This window comes from Candoia aspera, chromosome 1 (assembly GCF_035149785.1).
Source record: "Candoia aspera isolate rCanAsp1 chromosome 1, rCanAsp1.hap2, whole genome shotgun sequence".
Lineage (NCBI taxonomy): Eukaryota > Metazoa > Chordata > Lepidosauria > Squamata > Boidae > Candoia > Candoia aspera.
The window spans coordinates 243,205,286-243,227,193 of NC_086153.1; the positions used below are offsets into that span (position 1 = coordinate 243,205,286).

The 21,908-nt window shown below is 44.3% G+C and overlaps 1 protein-coding gene across 1 annotated transcript in view; it reads left to right on the top strand.

Annotated features, from left to right (window-relative positions):
- SLC22A18 (solute carrier family 22 member 18) overlaps positions 1-21,908 on the top strand; it is a 75,044-nt gene that overhangs the window by 22,857 nt on the left and 30,279 nt on the right. Inside the window, exon 6 of the mRNA XM_063289353.1 lies at positions 17,035-17,150. Within this exon, the coding sequence (XP_063145423.1) occupies positions 17,035-17,150 (116 nt within the window). The remainder of the gene's footprint in view (positions 1-17,034; positions 17,151-21,908) is intronic.

Here is a 21,908-nt window from a genome sequence, read left to right on the forward strand (position 1 = left end):
TTAGACAGCAGCTCTCGACAATATGCTTCGTGACAGGTTTAGAATCCAAGCAGTACAAGAAGGAAAGTGACTTTGAACTGTCCTTCCCTTTTGACTTATTCGGTGCAATGTAGTGCATTGTAGTAGAAAACAGTTAGGAAATCAGTAGCATCATTTCCTGTGCTGGAATGAATCTGTGAACACTGATGTAAAATTTCAGGGAAAATGAGGCAGTTTCCTTACCTGTGAGCAAAGCTGTAACATATGGTGGCTTCTAGAACCTACTGTCTGGATGAAACATTCATCTTGTGAAGGGTCCCCCCACCCAACCCCACTGAGGAAGAATTTTTCTTCCCCCACAGTATACATTCTCTGTCATCTGGCAGCAGGGACATATGCATATAGATCAAAGAGCTACTAGAGAGAGAATATTCCAGAATGAGGCAGAAATGTGAAAAGCTTTTTTCTGTGCCCTTCCATGAGGCTGACATTTGCATCACTAAGCAGTGACATAACGGATGCTGCAAACAAACCCTCTTTATACTCCGGAAATTTTTAAGCTGTTTCTTCTTCGTATGGACAAGAATCAGCAGCTGGTGAGGGAAATTTGAATACATTAATTTGCTCTAATTTTTGAAAACACAAATAGCAATAGCATATAAAAGGACACATTAAGATTAATCATTGCTAATTTACAGAGATTTTAATTTTGTTTGGAAGTATATTCAAGAAAAGAGAATTAACCACAGTATGCAAATGGCCCTGCAATTATATTTCCTTTACTTTATGTTACTGAAATTATTTCAGTTGCTTGAAAAACAGCACCAGAATAACCATTATACCTAAATTATTAAACAATTTTCAAATATCAACTAAAACAGCATTTGCAAAAAAGATAAAGTTGTGTCTATGAAATTTAAAGAAAGGGGGGGGGGAATTAAAGGCAAGGAGAACTAAAAAGTTAAATTAAATAGAGCATTAATATGTTTATTCTAATAAGAGTGCCAATTCATATAATGTGTAATGTTACATGTAAATATACTGCCCATGTTGATTAAAAATATGCATATTTACAATCTGATAAGCTGCATGGTCAGTGAATATTTCTGCTGCATATTCCAAATTATCAGTATTTATTTTCAATTTTAGTTCTTATTTAAAATCATGTCCCTTCCATTAAGCAATGACACTGATGGGAAGTAGACCTTCTCTGTCACAGTGCCTGCCCCTCTAAAATAGCATTTCCCTAAATTTGGATGACCCCCAACTCTGCAAATGTTTAGATCAGTGTTTCTCAACCAGGGTTCTTAACAGTGTCCTTAAACTAAAAGTAAAGAACGAAACTTACCTCTTTAATGTGAAGTTGCCCAACTTTGAAATACTTTTTAAAGTAAATCGTGATCTCCCAGGAAACTCTAGTGACCTCTCACAGAACCCTGGCTGAGAAACCCTGGGCTAGAACAACGAAGGGAAGGAGTCTCTCAGGGCATATGGAATGCTAAACTTGTAAACAGAATGCCCATTTGGGTACTGAGACATGCAAGCAAAAGCAAATACAGTAAATAACATTCAGTGTGTTGTTAAATACCCCTATTTTTGAAATACATATTATCCTTTGCAAATATTTACAGATGTGTTTTTGAAGTTGGGTACTGTAGAAAATAAGCATGTTCCGTGAACCCAGTTCTTCAAAATAAAGCAATAAACTCAACATAGTGACTACTATATGGATCCAGTAGCCCATTCTGAATCTGAACTCTTCTAGATCACCTCCAAGAAGCCACATCGAATACTCCCCTCTCACCCCCACCCCCCGCCATCCCCACTGGGTGTGACAGCATGAACAGCTGTGGTATTCAAAACAACTTTTGCAATATAAACATTTTGGGCCAACTGTTGTAGATTCTTTGGTCTGTGCAAAACAGAAAATGGTTGGTACGTGCCTGTTTAAAAATATTTCCACTCACATCAGTCTGTCTTGATTCAGGCCATTACGTATCATGTTCAGCTTTGCACACAAATGCTCATGATTCAGACTCCATGGTTTATCTTAGGAGAGGACTTCAGAGAAGTAAGTCTGTGTTATGAGGCAGGATCCCACTCATGTGATATGTGATTAGGATGACATTTAGCAGATCCCCAAACACAGGATAATACTCCAGCAGATAATTAGCAAACTTTATGGGAAACAGAGTAAAATGCTCTCCTAACTAAGTCTCTGTTCACGTAATGAAGGAATAATACCAAGCAAAAAGGAAATGCATCACCTGCAATTTTAGAAAATTAAGATCTGATTCATTTACTCTTCCTCACTTTTTCTGAAAATCCACAATTCCTTTCTTGAAATGGAAACATTCACTTGCATCAATGGTTTTCTCACTTTGGAAAGGTTGTGAGGAAAGATGGGATAATGAGGAGGGATACATATATTCACATATCAAAACAGACAAGCAACAATTGCAGAACAGCACATATTAGAAATAAAGGCTGACTGAAGGTTAATTACTCTGTCATCATCCGGAGCTCAGAGGCAGTGTGTGCTGCAATTCTTTGCCTGCCTTCAATAGCCATGCTTGTACCTAGCTTCAGTAGGCAGACCTAGGGGGTTTGGAGAAAAACGAAGTAGATCTTAACACACACAAAGTCTTGCCACTCAAATTATAAACCTGGCTCCAATTCTCTCTGAGATCTAAATTATTCAATTATTAGAATGGCCTCTTCCCTCCCTGCCCCCTCTTCTAACAGTTGCAAATAATAACTCTTTTTGACTCTGGTCAGGAAATGCTAACAGTGTAAGAAAGCATAATGTGTCTAAAGTAGGATAATTTGATCCTGATCATTTGTGCCTTAAGTGAGAACTCTGGGTTGATTTGTTAGTTTAGATATTGCATGAAGATATCTTTTTCCCCCCTCTTGGTCTATTATTCAGATTTCTGTGGGTTTTATCAGCCACATTTATGCCAAAGTTACCTCACTGCAACACATCTGGATCTCCCGTGCAGGAGTTTTTCCTCCCACTCTGGGCCAACCTATGAATCTGGTAATCAAGGCCATGGTTGCTCTTGCCCATATAGCATAGCATGGATAAGCAATGTACAAATCATAGGCCATTTGCAGTCACCAGTCACTCTTAATGTGACCCATTGTGTAATTTGCACCTGGTTCACTGAAGGAATTTACAGTTACTGTTTCTTTGAAGTTGGCAACATTTGTTATACATTTGTAAAACTCGACACACCTCAATGATCTAGTTACAATTTTCTGTTTGTGTTTTATCTGGAACTGAAAGTATTTTGTATACCTGCAGAATTCTGGTCAGTTGTCAGGGTAGCCTTGCTCCGAATAAGACATGGACTCACTTAAAGGGTTTAAGGATTTCCGGGTTTATTGAAGCAGAATGCATATGGAGAAAAAGACAGGAATGCAGGTGCGGTATCAGGGTCTCCCGTTTATACCCCGGTGGTGGACCTTGTTCTCCTCCACCCTCTATTGTCCCCCAAGCCAGGTCCGGATGGGTGATTAGTGTTGGTATGGGTCCGACGATGGGTGATTCGGGCGATCTCCAATGTTCCCCTTTGTCTCCTTGCCTTCGTCCGGTGCAGGTGCGTCCCCCGGGGTAATGGGTGGGAGTTCCCCCAATCTGTTAATGGTTTCCAGATCCTGTCCGAGGTGCGCTTCTATTGTCCTGATGATTTATTTATGGGTTTGGGTGCTTAAGGGATGATGTGTGTGTTTAAAGGATAATGGTTATCCCTTCCTCTTTCCTGATGTGCATGTTCCCCGTTGTGATGCACTTATGCCTTGCAATGGGGAACATGACATCAGTGATGTTATAAAGACTTCCTTATGGAATTGCTGCTCCTCTGCTGCCTTTGGCAATAGGAAATCCATGTGCCTGAACATGGTTGTGGGACATGGGGTGGAGCAACAAGTAGTCTGTGTTATTGATGTGAAGACACAGGGAACAAAACCCTGCATACACTCAAGAAAATAATGTCCATGTTTCTAGTTTTTATTATATTGTTCTGTTTTTGACAATGGTGGTGGGAGGTGGGTAGGACATCACATTAAAAATCGTATGAAAATATTTTTGCACCCATGTCTAACCCAATCCTGTAACAGGACTAAAATGTTTGCCAATCTGTGTAATACTCCACATTAAATGCTTAGGCAGCATTTAAATCAGATGAGATTGTGGACTTGTACACAGCATTCTTTATGCTATCTAATCCTTCCAAAACATTTTGAAGTCAACTAGGCCCTCAGAAGACAGAAAATCAACCAATAACATCAGTGATCCAGTCGGTGCTCTCCTTCCACCTGATGATAATGCAAAGGAACAGCATCCAATCATGGCCTTGCTGCAAAATAGTACAGGTTCTGGAGTGACAAAAGTCCCTTACTACCCATTCACTGTAACAAGCTTTAAAATAAATTGCTATCTTGGACACTTCCACATTTCCAGAACAAATTATGTGCATTTGGGCATTTGTTGAAATGGTTGCTAGAAAGGGGAAGATGTGAAGCCACCAAGCTGCCTTTCTTCTGTTGCATTTACAAGCCTATGGCTAGCTGTGAAGGTGAAAGGAGAGAAAAAACAAAACAGGGATCTTTCCCAAGAGCCAAAATCCTGCTGTGGTGGCTAGGAATGGGAGGAAGAATAGCTACAATGCCTACAGACACCCAAAGCAGCAGATGACCTGAGAATTACCTGCAGGGGCAGGAACAGAAATGGTCTTGGAGCAACAAAAGTCCCTCTCCTTCTTTCCCCCACAAACGGGAAAGAAAAGCAATTGCTGTAGCCTTTCCACCCCTTTCATGAGGCACCCACTAAAAATACAACAACAAAGAACACTCAACCGCAGCCTGGTGCTTTGCAGCTGCTTTACTGAAGGGTAAAACCATGGTTCTTAATTTCAGATGGTTATCCATTACCAGTGGATTAAATCTAAGTGTGATTATCATGTGCTACCCATTTCTCCCCATATGAATCAAATGGAAGCAAGTCCATCACTTTCAAAGGAACGCTAACTTTTAACTTCAACTCCGCTCTCCTTGCAAACAGATAGATTTCTCCCTTGCTTGCACTCACACACACACACCGCTATGGAAACAGTACACCTGAGTCATTTTCTACTTTTGAATGGCTGGAGAGATTGCCCAGTGTTCAAACACAATGACTCTCTGGTATGTCCATAATCAGATATGTTGGTCTGAAACCAGTCTGTCATTAAGTCCCTTTATAATCTCCGGAACAATCTTTGCAAGATGGCAAACACAATCATCGGTCATTGCAGTTGGGTTTCCTACACAACTGATAAGGAATGGGGTCTGCCAGTAAGATGAGAGCTGTGCCAAGTGACTTGGAAGCTGTCAATATTAACTTTCCCTGAATATACACAGTAAAATATGTGTCAACACAATACCATTTTTATATCTTTATCTGGGTGGATAGAATGTTACATGCTTCAGAAAACTCCTAAACACCCAAAAGAAATTCAAGAAGGAAAAAAAAACCCTTTCCTTTAAAAGAAAATGTATATAAGAATTTACTAATTCTAGGGCTGTCAGCATGGCTATTGTGGGTAATGGAAAAGCAAATGCCATTCAGAAGAAGAGGGCATTGGCAACATTCCACTTTTTTGCCCTCTCTCATAGCTACATTTATGGGAACAAGAGAGAAGCAAAATACCACTGCATTCCAATATTTTTGCCAACAACTCTGCCCAGATCTCTTCTCTAATTTCCGAACAGTTTATTCTGCTTGTCAAAGTGGGATCTCTTTTTCCACATCATTTTCAGGATGCCTTGGGATGTATTCTGTAAATATTTTTGAATGCACCTTGTCCCTGCAAAATTCCAAAGTGTCAGAGTTGATACCAGAGCTCAGAATAATCTCACCTCTCTAGAGCAGTGTTTCTCAACCTTGGCAACTTTAAAATGTGTAGACTTCAATTCCCGGAATTCCCCAGCTAGCATGGCTGGCTGGGGAATTCTGGAAGTTGAAGTCCATTCATCTTAAAGCTGCTAAGGTTGAAAAACACTGCTCTAAACACTAACTCTCTTTCAGGAAGAGGCTCAATTTGGCAGAAGACTCAGACACAACACTCCTAGGTTAGACTCTGTATTGCAGGCAAGAATGAATCCTAAGCACTGATGATTGCTTTTTGCAGAGTAAAGTACTCAGTGTGCTTTGTACTGCCTGGTACAAAGAACTCAAGAGTCTTTTTTAATGTCTGTGCTTCAGAGTTTAAACCCTGTGTTTTTCTCCCATCTCTCTGAGTTAATGGATACTTTGTGGTATGCTTGGTGGCTTTCAGCAGATCTCCTAAGTTTGTGTCACAGTCCTCTCTGGCCTGGGAGCCACAGGTTGATCACATGGTCACAGCCACCATCTTGACTTGATGTCCTTGTTGCTGCCTAACCATTCAGGGGGTTACAGCTGTTGGTTTTTCCTTTACCTGTCTCTCCATCACTCTGCAGCCTCCATTTCCTGATCTGAACAAATTTCATTGAAGGAGTTGCCTTCTGATATCTTCCCTTGTGCTTTACCTGAAGCAGGAGAAGCCCAGGAGGCTGCAGGCAATGGGAGAGATGATAGTATAATGAACGCCAACACCCTAACCCTTTACCCCAAAATAAATACAAGAACCCCAGTTCCCACTCATGGAAATTGGACAGAAATACTGTTTTCTTTTGAAATGAACGCTGAAAGTATTCCCTTTTCTGTAGTACTGAGAATGTTTGAAAAATCCAGGAATAATTTTAATCACATTATTTCTGCTCCCATGTTGTACTAAAGAATGGATGTTATGCTTGTTGTATAACTTAAGTATATGTGAATCTGAAATATAGAGGAAGAGATTTTTGGGCAAATTCATCCAACTCAGATTTGCTTCTGAAAATTCAAACGTGCTGATAAAGTCAGGATTTATTAAGATGAAACATGATACTGGAAATGTCAGATTGAAATACAGCATTATTCCCTTAAATTTAATTAAGATTAAGTGGCTATGCAGTCTGTTTCATGTTTCTTTATACTATTAAGACTGAAAAAATTTGAGTGGGACTGGAATATTTTTATAAGGCTCCAATCTGTATTTCTGTGATTCTTAAATATTTAGCTATATAGGGCCGCTGCTTCCACTTTTACTGGTTTTATTTTACTTATGCAATTATATTCAATATAATCCAAGTATTATAAACCATTAAAAATATTTACAAATTAAGCTCTAGACTCATAGTTGACTGAAACAAGTACAGTGCTGAAGCTGATAAATGGACTATTGATCTCTCTCTCTCGCTCAGACTGAAAAGTACAAGGAGTAAATAAATTAATTTTGAGATTCATGACATGTAGAAAATATTGGCTTGGTTGACCCCATCTTAGAAGATTCCAGTTTGTTGAAAGGTTTCTGTTTGCTTGAGGTTCTTTTTGAAGGTTGATCTAGTTACCATATAATCAGACATTCAGTCACTCTGGACTGTTCAAATTGCTCTCTCCAGCCTTTGTAATGTATATGTTGTCCTTTGAAGTTCTTCATTTGTATACATTATCAAGCTTGACTATCTTGCTTTAGCAGCAATACAAATCTTGATGCCACTCAAGCAGCTCCTCCATCTGACTTAAAACATGTTGAGATTTCTAAAAAAAAAAGGACTGGCTTAATAATTCTATGACAAAATTTGTCCTATGACTGACAGAAGCATAGCAATAATTAAGTAATTAATATGTTTTATGTCAGCTATCATATGAATTATGCTTTCCACTGCCACATTGTGATGGTTGCCCTTATTCCAATAAAGCACAGACTCACTAGCCAGGGCTAAGGATTTCCGGTTTATTGAGAATAGAATGCATACACAGAAAAAGACGGGAATGAGCACATGGCATGCGAGGTAGCTGGTAAATACCCGTGGTGCGGACCTGGTCCTTCTCTACCCCCCATTGTCCCAAAGTCCTGATCCGGAGTCTTGATGGGCGATCAGGGTGCGATTCCGGAGTCTCAATGGGCGATCAGGGTGCGATTCCGGAGTCTCGATGGGCGATCAGGGGGATTAGCGCTGATTACTTCTGTCCTCCTCCTGTGTCCGGTGCAGGTGTGTCCCCCGGGGTAATGCAGAGATGTCAGGGAGATAGGATGATGGCTTCTCGGGTCAGGGCAAAGGTATGGCTCCTTTGTCCTTTATTGGTATTTGCCTTTTAGTGCTTAAAGGATTATCACTGATTCCTTCCTCTTTCCTTCCCTTCTCTGGAAAGGCATGTTCCCTGTTGTGATGCATATATGCATTGCAATGGGGGACATGACATACTGCCTCCCCCAAAAAAACTTCAAGGCGCCGGTTTGGCAGGATACGCTTCATGGAAGCGTTTGACAAGCCGCTGCGCTGAGACATCCCGAGCATGCACCCACTCAGGGTGGGGGAAATGTCTCCAGCGGACCAGGTACTGGCGGGTGCCCCGTAGCCTTCGGGGATCTAGAACCTCCTTTATTTCAAAATGTTGTTGTCCATCGATCATGATGGGAGGAGGCGGGGGGGGGGGGTTCGTTGTGCCATTTTGAGGAGGTAACTGGTTTCAGTAAGGCACAATGGAATACCGGGTGTATGCGTTTCAAGTTGTGTGGCAATTCTAACTTGAAAGTTACCGGGTTGATTATTTCCACTATTGGAAATGGGCCAATGAACTTGGGGGCTAACTTCTTTGAGGGCTGCGGAGACTTAATTAATTTAGTGGAGAGGTAGACCTTATCTCCCACTTTGAAGTCTGGCTGTGCAGCCCTGTGGTTGTCCGCATACCGCTTGTAGGTTGCTTGGGCTTCAGAGAGAGCCAGCTGAATGATCGGCCAAATGTTGGCTAGCTGAGCCACCCAGTCATCGGGGGAACAAGGCAGGGCCTCTGGCTGTGGCAACTCCGGGATCGGGATGAAGTCTCGACCATAGACTACCCGGAAGGGGGTGTGACCCATGCTCTGGTGCACTGCATTGTTATATGCCACCTCAGCAAAGGGGAGTAAGTCTACCCAATCATCTTGCTGGTAGCTTATGAAGGAGTGCAAAAATTGCTCCAGGGTGGAGTCAAGGATCTCCGTAGAGCCATCTGTGTGGGGGTGCCAAGCCGTGGACAATGCCTGCTTGGTGCCAATTAATTTCAAAAATGCTTTCCAAAATTGAGAAGTAAATTGTGTACCCCTATCTGTGACCAAGCAGGAGGGGGTACCGTGTAATTTGTAAATGTGATTTAAAAAGAGGCGTGCCAGCTGTTGAGTGGAGGGAATGGAGGCACATGGGATAAAATGTGCCTGTTTGGAGAAGTAGTCTTTAACCACCCAGATGACCGTTTTTCTCTGGCTGGGTGGCAAGTCTACGATAAAGTCCATTGAGATTTCTTCCCAAGGGTGGGAGGGGCTTGCCACTGGCTGCAATAGTCCCTGGGGCTTTCCCACTTTTCACTTGGCCATAGCACATGTAGGGCAGGCAGCGACATATTCTTTTACATCCCTCCTAAGTGTAGGCCACCAGAATTGTCATCTTACTAGATGCAGCGTTTTCACAAAACCAAAGTGCCCTGCCGTTTTATCATTGTGCGAATGGCTCAGAACCTCTGCTCGCAATTGCTCCAGCACGTACAAGCTATTTTGTTTCCAAGCCAAATCATTTGCAAGAGAAACATTGTGTCTATTGGCTTGCAACCATGTATCCGTTTTTGAGGCTTCTACGAACTGCTGTTGCAATTGCGATGAAATTGACATGCGTTTCCCTCCTCTTGCGGGCGGCTGTGCCGGGGTGCGCCGCGTTCCAGTTTGGCTGCGCGTGACAGCTTGGCAACCCAACTGTGTGTTGGTTCACGCAGTACCTACAATGTCGGATGCCTGACTGGCATCTTGGGGCCACCGAGAGAGAGCGTCAGGTAAGAAGTTCTTTCGTCCTGGTATGAACTTCAGCTTAAAATCAAAGCGGCTGAAAAACTGAGCCCAGCAAAGCTGCTTGGGGCTGAGGCGTTTCGGGGTACTGAGTGCTTCCAGGTTTTTGTGGTCCGTCCAGACCTCAAAGGGGCATGTGGCCCCTTCCAGGAGGTGTCGCCATGCCTCTAAGGCAGCTTTGACGGCAAAAGCCTCTTTCTCCCATACATGCCATCTCCGTTCTGTTTTGGAGAACTTGTGGGAGAGGTACGCGCAAGGCTTCAGTTGGTCATTTAAATCCCTCTGGAGCAAGAGTGCCCCGATTGAGAAATTGGAGGCATCCACTTGGACTACAAAGGGCTTGGTGGGGTTAGGGTGTTGGAGAACCAGTTCGGCTGTGAACAGGCTTTTGAGGTGATCAAAAGCCCTTTGGCATTCAGGTGTCTAGTTAAGTAGCGCTCCTGGGTTTTGTGCTTTGCGCGTGTCTCCCAAACCCTTGGCGCGGAGTAAATTAGTTAGGGGCAAAACGATTTCCGCTAGACCCTTGATGAACCCCCTGTAAAAATTTGTAAATCCGAGAAAACTCTGTAGTTGCCTCCTAGTGTGTGGGCGCTCCCATGCCAGGATGGCCTGGACTTTCCCCGGGTCCATTTCAATGCCCCTCTCAGAGATTCTGTAGCCCAGATAATCTATCTGAGATTTATGAAACTCGCACTTAGAGAGCTTGGCAAATAGCTCTGCTTTGCGGAGTTTCCTGAGCACCTGCTTAACCAAGCATTCATGCTCCTCTTCAGTTTCAGAATATATCAATACATCATCTAAATACACGAGTACCCCCTTGAACAAGTGGTCGTGCAAGACCTCATTAATCGATCGCATAAATACCCCTGGTGCCCCTGCCAAACCAAATGGTAACACTTTGTATTGGAATGATCCCAGTGGGCAATTGAAAGCCGTCTTCCACTCATCCCCCTCCCGTATGCGTATGCGGAAATAGGCTTCTCGCAAGTCCAGTTTGGAGAATATTTTCCCCTTTGCCAGATGTGCTAATATGTCTTTGATTAGGGGTAAAGGATATTTGTTGGATATGGAAGCTGCATTCAACCCGCAGTAGTCCGTACAGAGTCTTAATGTCCCATCCTTTTCCTCTCTGAACAAGACTGGGGCTCCAACTGGTGAGTTTGCGGGCTTGATGAAGCTTCGTGCTAAATTCTTGTCCACAAACTCCCGCAATGCTGCCAGTTCTTTCTGGGTCATTGCGTAAATTTTGGGCTTTGGCAAGGGTGTGTTGGGGACCAGTTCTATCGCACAGTCAGTCTTTCTGTGGGGTGGGAGTTTGTCTGCTTCTTTCTCCCCGAACACATCTGCAAACTCCGCGTATCTGTCTGGCAAGCCTTCCAGGGCCGCTGCCTTCAGGTGTGTGGTTGTAGACGCCGCCCTCCCCAGCACGGGGAATTTGGTCCCCTGTAGGTGCTTGGTAGAAGCCGTCTGTAAACATGATCGTCCTGGTTTCCCAATTTATGTAGGGGTTCCTTTGTACCAGCCACGGAATGCCCAAGATGATTAAAGGTTGGCCCACCGGTGCCACAACAAATTTCAGTCTCTCCCGGTGACTGCCTAACTGCAGCGTTACTTCTTCGGTGAATTGGGTGACCGGGCCCCCTCCCGCTGCCGAACCGTCCAATTGTGTGAACACTATGTGGTGCTGAAGTGGACAGCAGCAGAGATTTAAAGCAGCAACCACGTCCGGGTGCATTAGGCACCTAGAACAGCCCGAGTCTATCAGGGCCCAGACTTCAATCGACTTCTCATTGGACTTTAGCTTAACTTTTACGTACAGGGTGGGACAGTTGGCACTCACCCAGATGTCGCTGCGCCCATTCTCTTCCTCCACCTGCCCTCTGGCGCTTCTTAGAGCAGGTGGCTGGCATTTCCCGCCGGCTCTTCTTGGTCGTTCTCCTCCTCGTCGCTGGAGTAAGGTAGTTCTTTTGCTCCGATCTCTCCTCTGGCCGCTGGCATCTTTTTGTGCGCTGTGGGTGGTTTGCCTGGCGGTTTTCTTGGTCTGTCAACTACCTTGGTTTTCGGGCACGCCGCTGCTTTGTGATCGTCTTTCCCGCATCGAAGGCATTGCCCCCTGGTGAACCGTCTCTCCCTCTCCTCTCTCCAGGGTTGGGATGTTGTCCTCACTGGTCCTGCAGCGGTTCGGGGTCCCTTTATCGTCGCCTCTTGTTGCGCTGCCCTCTTGGCTTGCAGGAAGGTTTCCTGGGCATTTTCCGCCTTACCGGCCAGCAGTATCCACTCATATAGAGTGTTTGGGTCATCTCTGCATAATGCCCACCTCAGAACGTTCAAGTTCAGGCCTTCTTTGAAACGTTCGATTAGGGTAGATTGCGACCAGTCCACCACCTTTCCTGCCAGTGCTTTAAAGTCCATGGCATAATCTGCTACAGATTGTTGCCCTTGACTAATTCCCCTTAGGGATCTCTTCGCCCTCTCCTTTTCCAAGGGGTCTCTGAAGTGCAGATCTAATGCCCAGAGGAACTCGTCGAAGTCATCGAGCTCTGGGGCATCTGCCTGGCATAGCTGCACATACCAGTCAGCCACCCTTCCCTTAAGTTTGTTCGCAATGGCATTAATTTTGCCCTTTTCCGAGCGAAAATATGGCCCAAATTCTTCCATGTAATTCTTTGCGTTCGTCAGGAAGGATAATGTTGCTGGGTCCCCGTCAAATTTGACCCCAAGGTCTTTCACCCCCGCTCCCGGTGGGCTCCAAACCACATCTGGTCGTCTGGGCATACCTCGGGCTGCTGGGGTTCTCCAGTCTCGGTGTGGGGATTCCCTAAGCCGGACTCTGGGCGGCGTTGCTTCCGTTTCGTGCCGGCTCCAGCCTCTTCCCAGTGGTCACGACTCCAGGGTGGGAGGGGGGGAAGATGACCTCCTGGTGGGTTCCGCGATGTGGACTCTGCCCGGCGCTGCCTCAGCCTCCTGCCATCTCCTTCCTCTCCCCGCCTGTCACGTCTCAGGGGCGGGAGGGGGGGTGATGAACTTCGGGTTCCTGGTTCCACCTCACCCCTTCCTCGGGATTCCCACGCCACCAACCATCTCAGGAACAGCTGTTCGATTGACTACAGCCTCGCCTCCATTATCCTCAGCTGCTCAGCTGTCTGAGAGCCTTCCTTGGTTTGTCCGGTCCGGCGCCTTCCCTCGGCTCCTGCGATTGTTGGGGACAGCAGGTCCCGCGGCTCCTTAGATGCCCCGAGCGTCCCTGGCAGGGATCCCGGTGTTTTGTCCATGGTGACCCACTCACCCTGTGACTCGCTGGTGGCTTCAAGTGTCCAGCTTCTTCCGGCCTCCTCCTCCTCTGAGCTTGATCCTGAACCCTCCTGGACTTCATAATGTCTGGGAACAGGGTTCTCGCCGATCGCCCGTACCATGGAGTCAGGAGTCCCGTCGCCGGCCCTCCGGTAGCCACCTCTTCGTGGGTTGAGTTTTTCCATCGCCAGCTGTTGATCCCTCACAGATGAATTCTGGAATGGTGCTAGCAGAAAAAAATTTTTTGGGATTCCCATCTTTATGTGATGGTTGCCCTTATTCCAATAAAGCACAGACTCACTAGCCAGGGCTAAGGATTTCCGGTTTATTGAGAATAGAATGCATACACAGAAAAAGACGGGAATGAGCACATGGCATGGGAGGTAGCCGGTAAATACCCGCGGTGTGGACCTGGTCCTTCTCCACCCCCCATTGTCCCAAAGTCCTGATCCGGAGTCTTGATGGGCGATCAGGGTGCGATTCCGGAGTCTTGATGGGCGATCAGGGGGATTAGCGCTGATTACCTCTGTCCTCCTCCTGTGTCCGGTGCAGGTGTGTCCCCCGGGGTAATGCAGAGATGTCAGGGAGATAGGATGATGGCTTCTCGGGTCAGGGCAAAGGTATGGCTCCTTTGTCCTTTATTGGTATTTGCCTTTTAGTGCTTAAAGGATTATCACTGATTCCTTCCTCTTTCCTTCCCTTCTCCGGAAAGGCATGTTCCCTGTTGTGATGCATATATGCATTGCAATGGGGGACATGACATACATGGAAGGTGGCCTTGGAAGCTGTGAAGGAGGAAGAGATGCAACAAAGGTCTCTTTTCTCCTTCAGTAGGGTCCTCTCCACTGGAAAAGGAATTAAGAAATCACTGATGTTACAGCAACACTGAACATCTACAGCCTGCAAAGACTTAAGATGTCCATAGATGTTACCAGTGCTAAGGCAAATTCCCACACAAGGTGATGGGAACTGATACGATCTTCTTCAACCATGGTGCCTTTCAGAAGTGTTGAATTCAATTTCCATAATTCTAAACACCATGAAAAGAAATATTGTATGCCAAGTTGTTTCCCAAAGCTTCCTGCTTAATAGTTGCTATTTTTTTTTTTTTTTGGACTGGCAGAAAAGAAAAGATTTAGGATTTGAACTTCCTTCTTCCTATTTATAATTGTCACTTGACATTTCATTGTTTGTTTTGCATTGATCCATGTAATAAAAAATGTAAACACAAGTCTGTTTTATGCTGAAATTTTCATCAGCAGAAATATTTATCAGAACCAAGAACTGAAATTGGAGTTTTTCAATTACAGTAAAATCATACACACAGGCCTGAGCCACACATAGTGCAAATAAACTGTGTTTAACCTTACTAAATAAGCCATTGATTCACTCAAGACAGTAAACTATCAACAGTGGTTATGTTCTCAGAACATGCTAAGGCAAAGTTAAACATACCACATTGTAGCTCTTGCGTGGTATGTCAATCCAGCTCCAGTATGTTAATAAGACCTATCAGGATAACAGTTAGAAGTGTTCCCTTACCCATGTACAAAGCTACAATATGGGGCAGAATTAGGGTTAGGAAGCTTCCTACATTTTTAAAAGGTAAGTTTGGGATCTTGAAGTGGCTCCAGTTTGCACTATTCTAAATTTAGTGGCCTGCTAGAACCACTGAAATGGAGCAGAGCTTAACACAGCTGAGAAGCTGTACTCAGAAAAAGAATATTATCTTAGATAGCTTCAATGAGCATATTAGAGAAACACAGGTTATTGATCTTACACATTCAGCCCTCCCAAGCATAGAGAACGACACGCTTAGACAGAGTAGGTTAAGAAGTACAAATAATATCTTACTGACTTTATTCTTGGTTCAGTTACATCCATGTTCGGTGGAAAAGATGAAGTTCCTTGTATCTTTTGTTCTTTCCTAAGACTTAATTCACCCTTAGCCCTCATTGCTGCTAAGGGCTGCATGGAGAAAGGGGGGAAAAGTTTCTTTTCTTAGGCCCGACTGCATGGCCCAGGATGGAGGGAGGAGCAGCCAAAAGCATGCTGCTTCTCCCTCGGTGGAAGGAGGAAATGAGAGAGAGAGGAAGTGGGAGTGGCAACAAACAATGTGCTGATGATTATACATCTATACATCTCCATCCCAGGGGAAGTAAGTGATGCTGTGACTGCCCTTTCCAGGTGCCTGAGGGCTGTTGGGGTCTGGATGGGGAACAACAGGCTTCAGCTGAACCCTGGTAAGATGGAGTGGCTGTGGGTTAATGGCTCCTGGAATTTGCCATCTTTAGTTCTGGATGGGGTTGCACTGCCCCAGACAGATCCGGTGCATAATTTGGGGGTCCTCTTGGACTCACGACTCCTGCTCAAAGAGCAGGTGGCAGTCATGGCCAGATGGGCCTTTGCACAACTTTGTGTTGTGCACCAGTTACTCCCCTTCCTGGAGCAAGAGGCCCTTTGAATAGTCATTCATGCCCTGGTCATCTCCCATATAGACTACTGTAATGCGCTGTACATGGGGCTACCCTTGAAGAGTATCTGGAAGCTACAGCTGGTCCAAAATGTGGCCGCGCAGGCAATCTTAGGTGCCACAAGATCAGCACATATTACTCTTTTGCTCTGTGAGCTGCATTGGTTGACAGTTTGCTTCCGGGTCCAATTCAAGGTGTTGGTTATCACCTTTAAAGGCCTACATGGCATGGGTCCAGGTTACATAAGGGACCGTCTCATCCCCGTTACATCAACCTGGACCACCCGGTCATGCAGAGAGGGCATGCTACCGACCCCGTCTGTAAGAGAATTCCATCTGACAGGGTTCAAGAGGCGGGCCTTCTCTGCAGCAGCTCCCGCCTTTGGAACACCCTTCCCCCAGAAGTGAGGTTAGCCCCCTCCCTCCTGGACTTCAGAAAATGGTTGAAGACCTGGTTTTGTCATCATGCTTGGAGTAGGAAGAGGAGGAGCCACTCTGGGGGTTGGTTCCCTAGTCCTGCCAAGGCCGGTCTCGTCCCCTTTGAGTTGAATTAAATCTGCCATTACTTGGATTTTATTATATTTTATATCTGTATTTATTGATTATTGATGTTATGTTTTTATTGAATTTCAAACATTTTATTGTGAACCTCCCACATGGGGGAGATGGGCGGTGATAAAAATATGATAAATAAATAAACAGCTTCCTCTCACATAGAGAATTGCATCATGGGATCAACTCATCTATATGCTAATTGAGGCATGCTGATTTGTTAACACTTCCAACACTAAACATGTCTGCTAAAAAATGAGGGCCATTCAGTTTAGCAATGTTAAGTGTATTAATTAATATTAAGAATTGCAGCCTTAATCTCCCCCCCCATGTGCAACTGAATTAAAAGGTCAGTGTATAGCACTGAAATAAATGCATGCCATGTATGTAGTGCATTCAGATGAGAACAATCACCCTAACCCATTTGCAGAATGAAGTTCAGACATCCTTTTTCCCCAACTGTAATCCTCCTGTGTAGTCACACAGGTTCTTCTACAGGCAGTCCTCGTTTAGTGACCACATGTGAGACCAGCAACTCATCATTAAACGAAGCAGTCACTAAGTGAAACCACAACTGTGCTTATGGCCTTACTTAGTTTTCTTTTGCTTTGCAGACCTGTAAATGCAAGGATTGGTCACAAAGTTACTTTTTCATCACTGTCGTAACTGCAGTTGTTTACCTGTATTTGTTTCCTTTCCTCACTCAAAAAAAAACAAAGCTTTTAAGGGCAAAAAGACATAAGGCAAAAAGGGCCTCCCACTAAGCTCCTACCTGAGTGTTCATTAGAGTTACATTTATCTTTTCTCTATTTACAGTGCTGATGTTCCTTGCTATGTTGCACTAGCTGGGTGTCTTACCTGTGCTTTGATGGCCCTTCTTTGTATTCCTGCCCAGACAAAGCCACAGGCCACGGGAAATGAAGCATCTCAGGGTGAGTGCCTGACACATCTGAGCTTTAAGGAGGGAGGGGAAAACCGAACCATTTCAGCCTGGAAGTCTGAGCTAAAACCATTTGGGCTTTGCGAGTATCTTTTCTGTTTCAATTATGCTAGTGCTGCTTTCCTTTTCAACTTTGTGGCGCACAGTTTTAGGGAAATGCAGCTTAATTCCTAGGTAAGTGTGAGTATGATTCCTTTGTTTTGCTCACTGGAAAAAATGCTGGCTTTAATTTACTGCAGTTCTTACATTGCTGGTAGATGTAATATGTGAGCAATGTTGTGCTCAGGCATTCACCCTAGCAGTGAATAGGTTGGACTCCCTCAGGTCGGTATCCTTCGCACATTGTGGACTACAGCTTAAAAAAACGGGATTTGTTTGTTTCTTCATCCCAGCAGCCTTTGGGTGAGTTCTGGATACTACCTGAAGCTGCCTGAGGATGTGGTGCAGTCTAATTTGAATATGTGCAGCTGATTCCCCTAAATTATCTCAAGACTACTGTATGATTCTGGCCTGGAACAGCCTTTTTTTCCTTCCTGCCCCTTTGTTTTTTTGTTTTGGCTTGTTTTACCATCCCGCTCAAAGAAAGATTGTGAAGAACTCAAATGTTTCCCTACTTTGGTGACCTCAAATCACAGTAAAGGTTTGTCCTGATGTACATTTTAAAATTAGCAGCCTCCTGCTTTTTCATTATATGGCATAAAATATAGAAATAAAAATGGAACTATTGAATGTTGGCTTGACATCTGGCTTGTACTGTATGTAGCACAGTAGAGGGAAGTAATGAGGAATGGAAGACAGAGGCTATCATTAAGTTATTTAAAGAGAAAAATAGAATGGATTCATTCTAGGGCTCACTGCTGGTTGTACAGTGCTTGTTCTGTGTGTACACACACACACACACACCCTGCTCCAAGAGTCCATACTCTCTTGACCTTCAAATGTTTGGAAAGTAAAGTTGCAAGTATTCATGTATGAAAATGAAGCAGGGATTGGGAATTTCTTTATATTTAGTCTTTCCCGATCAGAGAGACTTTAACTCCCAAATCTTCAGGTAGCATTGGCCATGCTGGATGGATATGATTACAGTAGCAGTACAACACAGCTGGAAATTGCCTTTTGTGGAAGGCTGATTTATTCAAAACATCTGTAAACAGATATTTATATTAAAACAGAGTGCTGAGTGCACTTCCTACATAAAAAAAAAAATAAAAAGCAATCTTATTTGTATTATTCTTCAGCAAAGGATCGTTGCCTTGTCGTGGTGCTGGAGCTTGAGCACCTCAATGATGCCATGAGCTAAACCGTGAAGGGCCACCCAAGACGGGAAGGTCATGACAGAGAGGTCAGACTAAATGCGATCCCTGGGGAAGGTAATGGCAACCCACCTCAGTATTCTTGCCGTGAAAACTAAATGGATCAGTACAACCAGAGATATGTCGGTATACCATCGGAAGATGAGACCCCCAGGTCGGAAGATGGTCAAAATGCTACTGGGGAGGAACAGAGGATGAGCTCAACTAGCCCCAGACGTGATGACGCAGCTAGCTCAAAGCCGAAAGGACGGCTAGCGGCCGACGGTGCTGGTGGTGAACGGCGAATCCGATGTTCTAAGGATCAACACACCATTGGAACCTGGAATGTAAGATCTATGAGCCAGGGCAAATTGGATGTGGTTATTGGTGAGATGTCAAGATTAAAGATAGACATTCTGGGCGTCAGTGAACTGAAATGGACTGGAATGGGCCACTTCACATCAAATGACCACCAGATCTACTACTGCGGACAAGAGGACCACAGAAGAAATGGAGTAGCCTTCATAATTAATAGTAAAGTGGCTAAAGCAGTGCTTGGATACAACCCCAAAAACGACAGAATGATCTCAATTCGAATTCAGGGCAAGCCATCTAACATCACAGTGATCCAAATATACGCCCCAACCACAAATGCTGAAGAAGCTGAAGTAGAGCAGTTCTATGAGGATCTGCAGCAACTACTGGACAACACGCCTAAAAGAGATGTTATTTTCATCACAGGAGACTGGAATGCTAAGGTGGGCAGTCAAATGACACCTCGAATTACAGGTAAGTATGGCCTGGGAGAACAAAACGAAGCAGGACACAGGCTGATAGAATTTTGCCAAGACAATTCACTCTGCATAACAAACACTCTCTTCCAACAACCTAAGAGACGGCTTTATACATGGACTTCACCAGATGGACAACACCGAAATCAGATTGATTACATCCTTTGCAGCCAAAGGTGGCGGACATCTGTACAGTCGGTAAAAACAAGGCCTGGAGCTGACTGTAGTTCAGATCACGAACTTCTTCTTGCACAATTTAGGATCAGACTAAAGAGATTAGGGAAGACCCACAGATCAGCTAGATATGAGCTCACTAATATTCCTAAGGAATATGCAGTGGAGGTGAAGAATCGATTTAAGGGACTGGACTTTGTAGATAGGGTCCCGGAAGAACTCTGGACAGAAGTTGGCAGCATTGTTCAGGAGGCGGCAACAAAATACATCCCAAAGAAAGAGAAAACCAAGAAGGCAAAATGGCTGTCTGCTGAGACACTAGAAGTAGCCCAAGAAAGAAGGAAAGCAAAAGGCAACAGTGATAGGGGGAGATATGCCCAATTAAATGCAAAATTCCAGAGGTTAGCCAGAAGAGATAAGGAATTATTTTTAAACAAGCAATGCGCGGAAGTGGAAGAAGACAATAGAATAGGAAGGACAAGAGACCTCTTCCAGAAAATTAGAAACATTGGAGGTAAATTCCAGGCCAAAATGGGTATGATCAAAAACAAAGATGGCAAGGACCTAACAGAAGAAGAAGAGATCAAGAAAAGGTGGCAAGAATATACAGAAGACCTGTATAGGAAGGATAACAATATCGGGGATAGCTTTGACGGTGTGGTCGGTGAGCTAGAGCCAGACATCCTGAAGAGTGAGGTTGAGTGGGCCTTAAGAAGCATTGCTAATAACAAGGCAACAGGAGACGACGGCATCCCAGCTGAACTGTTCAAAATCTTGCAAGATGATGCTGTCAAGGTAATGCATGCTATATGCCAGCAAATTTGGAAAACACAAGAATGGCCATCAGACTGGAAAAAATCAACTTATATCCCCATACCAAAAAAGGGAAACACTAAAGAATGTTCAAACTATCGAACAGTGGCACTCATTTCACATGCCAGTAAGGTAATGCTCAAGATCCTGCAAGGTAGACTTCAGCAATTCATGGAGCGAGAATTGCCAGATGTACAAGCTGGGTTTAGAAAAGGCAGAGGAACTAGAGACCAAATTGCCAATATCCGCTGGATAATGGAAAAAGCCAGGGAGTTTCAGAAAAACATCTATTTCTGTTTTATTGACTATTCTAAAGCCTTTGACTGTGTGGACCATAACAAATTGTGGCAAGCTCTTAGTGGTATGGGGATACCAAGTCATCTTGTCTGCCTCCTGAAGAATCTGTATAACGACCAAGGAGCAACAGTAAGAACAGACCATGGAACAACGGACTGGTTTAAGATTGGGAAAGGAGTACGGCAGGGCTGTATACTCTCACCCTACCTATTCAACTTGTATGCAGAACACATCATGCGACAAGCTGGCCTTGAGGAATCCAAGGCTGGAGTTAAAATCTCTGGAAGAAACATTAACAATCTCAGATATGCAGATGATACCACTTTGATGGCTGAAAGTGAAGAGGAACTGAGGAGCCTTATGATGAAGGTGAAAGAAGAAAGTGCAAAAGCTGGTTTGCAGCTAAACCTCAAAAAAACCAAGATTATGGCAACCAGCTTGATTGATAACTGGCAAATAGAGGGAGAAAATGTAGAAGCAGTGAAAGACTTTGTATTCCTAGGTGCAAAGATTACTGCAGATGCTGACTGCAGTCAGGAAATCAGAAGACGCTTAATCCTTGGAAGAAGAGCAATGACAAATCTCGATAAAATAGTGAAGAGCAGAGACATCACACTGACAACAAAGGCCCGCATAGTTAAAGCAATGGTGTTCCCTGTAGTAACATATGGCTGCGAGAGCTGGACCATAAGGAAGGCTGAGCGAAGGAAGATCGATGCTTTTGAACTGTGGTGTTGGAGGAAAATTCTGAGAGTGCCTTGGACTGCAAGAAGATCCAACCAGTCCATCCTCCAGGAAATCAAGCCAGACTGCTCACTTGAGGGAATGATATTAAAGGCAAAACTGAAATACTTTGGCCACATAATGAGAAGACAGGACACCCTGGAGAAGATGCTGATGCTAGGGAGAGTGGAGGGCAAAAGGAAGAGGGGCCGACCAAGGGCAAGATGGATGGATGATATTCTAGAGGTGACGGACTCGTCCCTGGGGGAGCTGGGGGTGTTGACGACCGACAGGAAGCTCTGGCGTGGGCTGGTCCATGAAGTCACGAAGAGTCGGAAGCGACTAAACGAATAAACAACAACAATTTGTATTATTATATTTATTAAAAAGAGAATCATTCATAACTTAGACCAGTGTTTCTCAACCTTGGCAACTATAAAATATGTGGACTTCATCTTCCAGAATTCCCCAGCCAGCAAGCTGGCTGGGGAATTCTGGGAGCTGAAGTCCACATATCTTAAAAGTTGCCAAGGTTGAGAAACACTGATTTAAACATTTACACAGATTTTACTGAGAGAGAAAGAAAAAGAATGTGGGCATTACAATGCTATACCAAGATACCTGGAAGTTAGCCATAACTCAGAAGAGCCAAACTATACT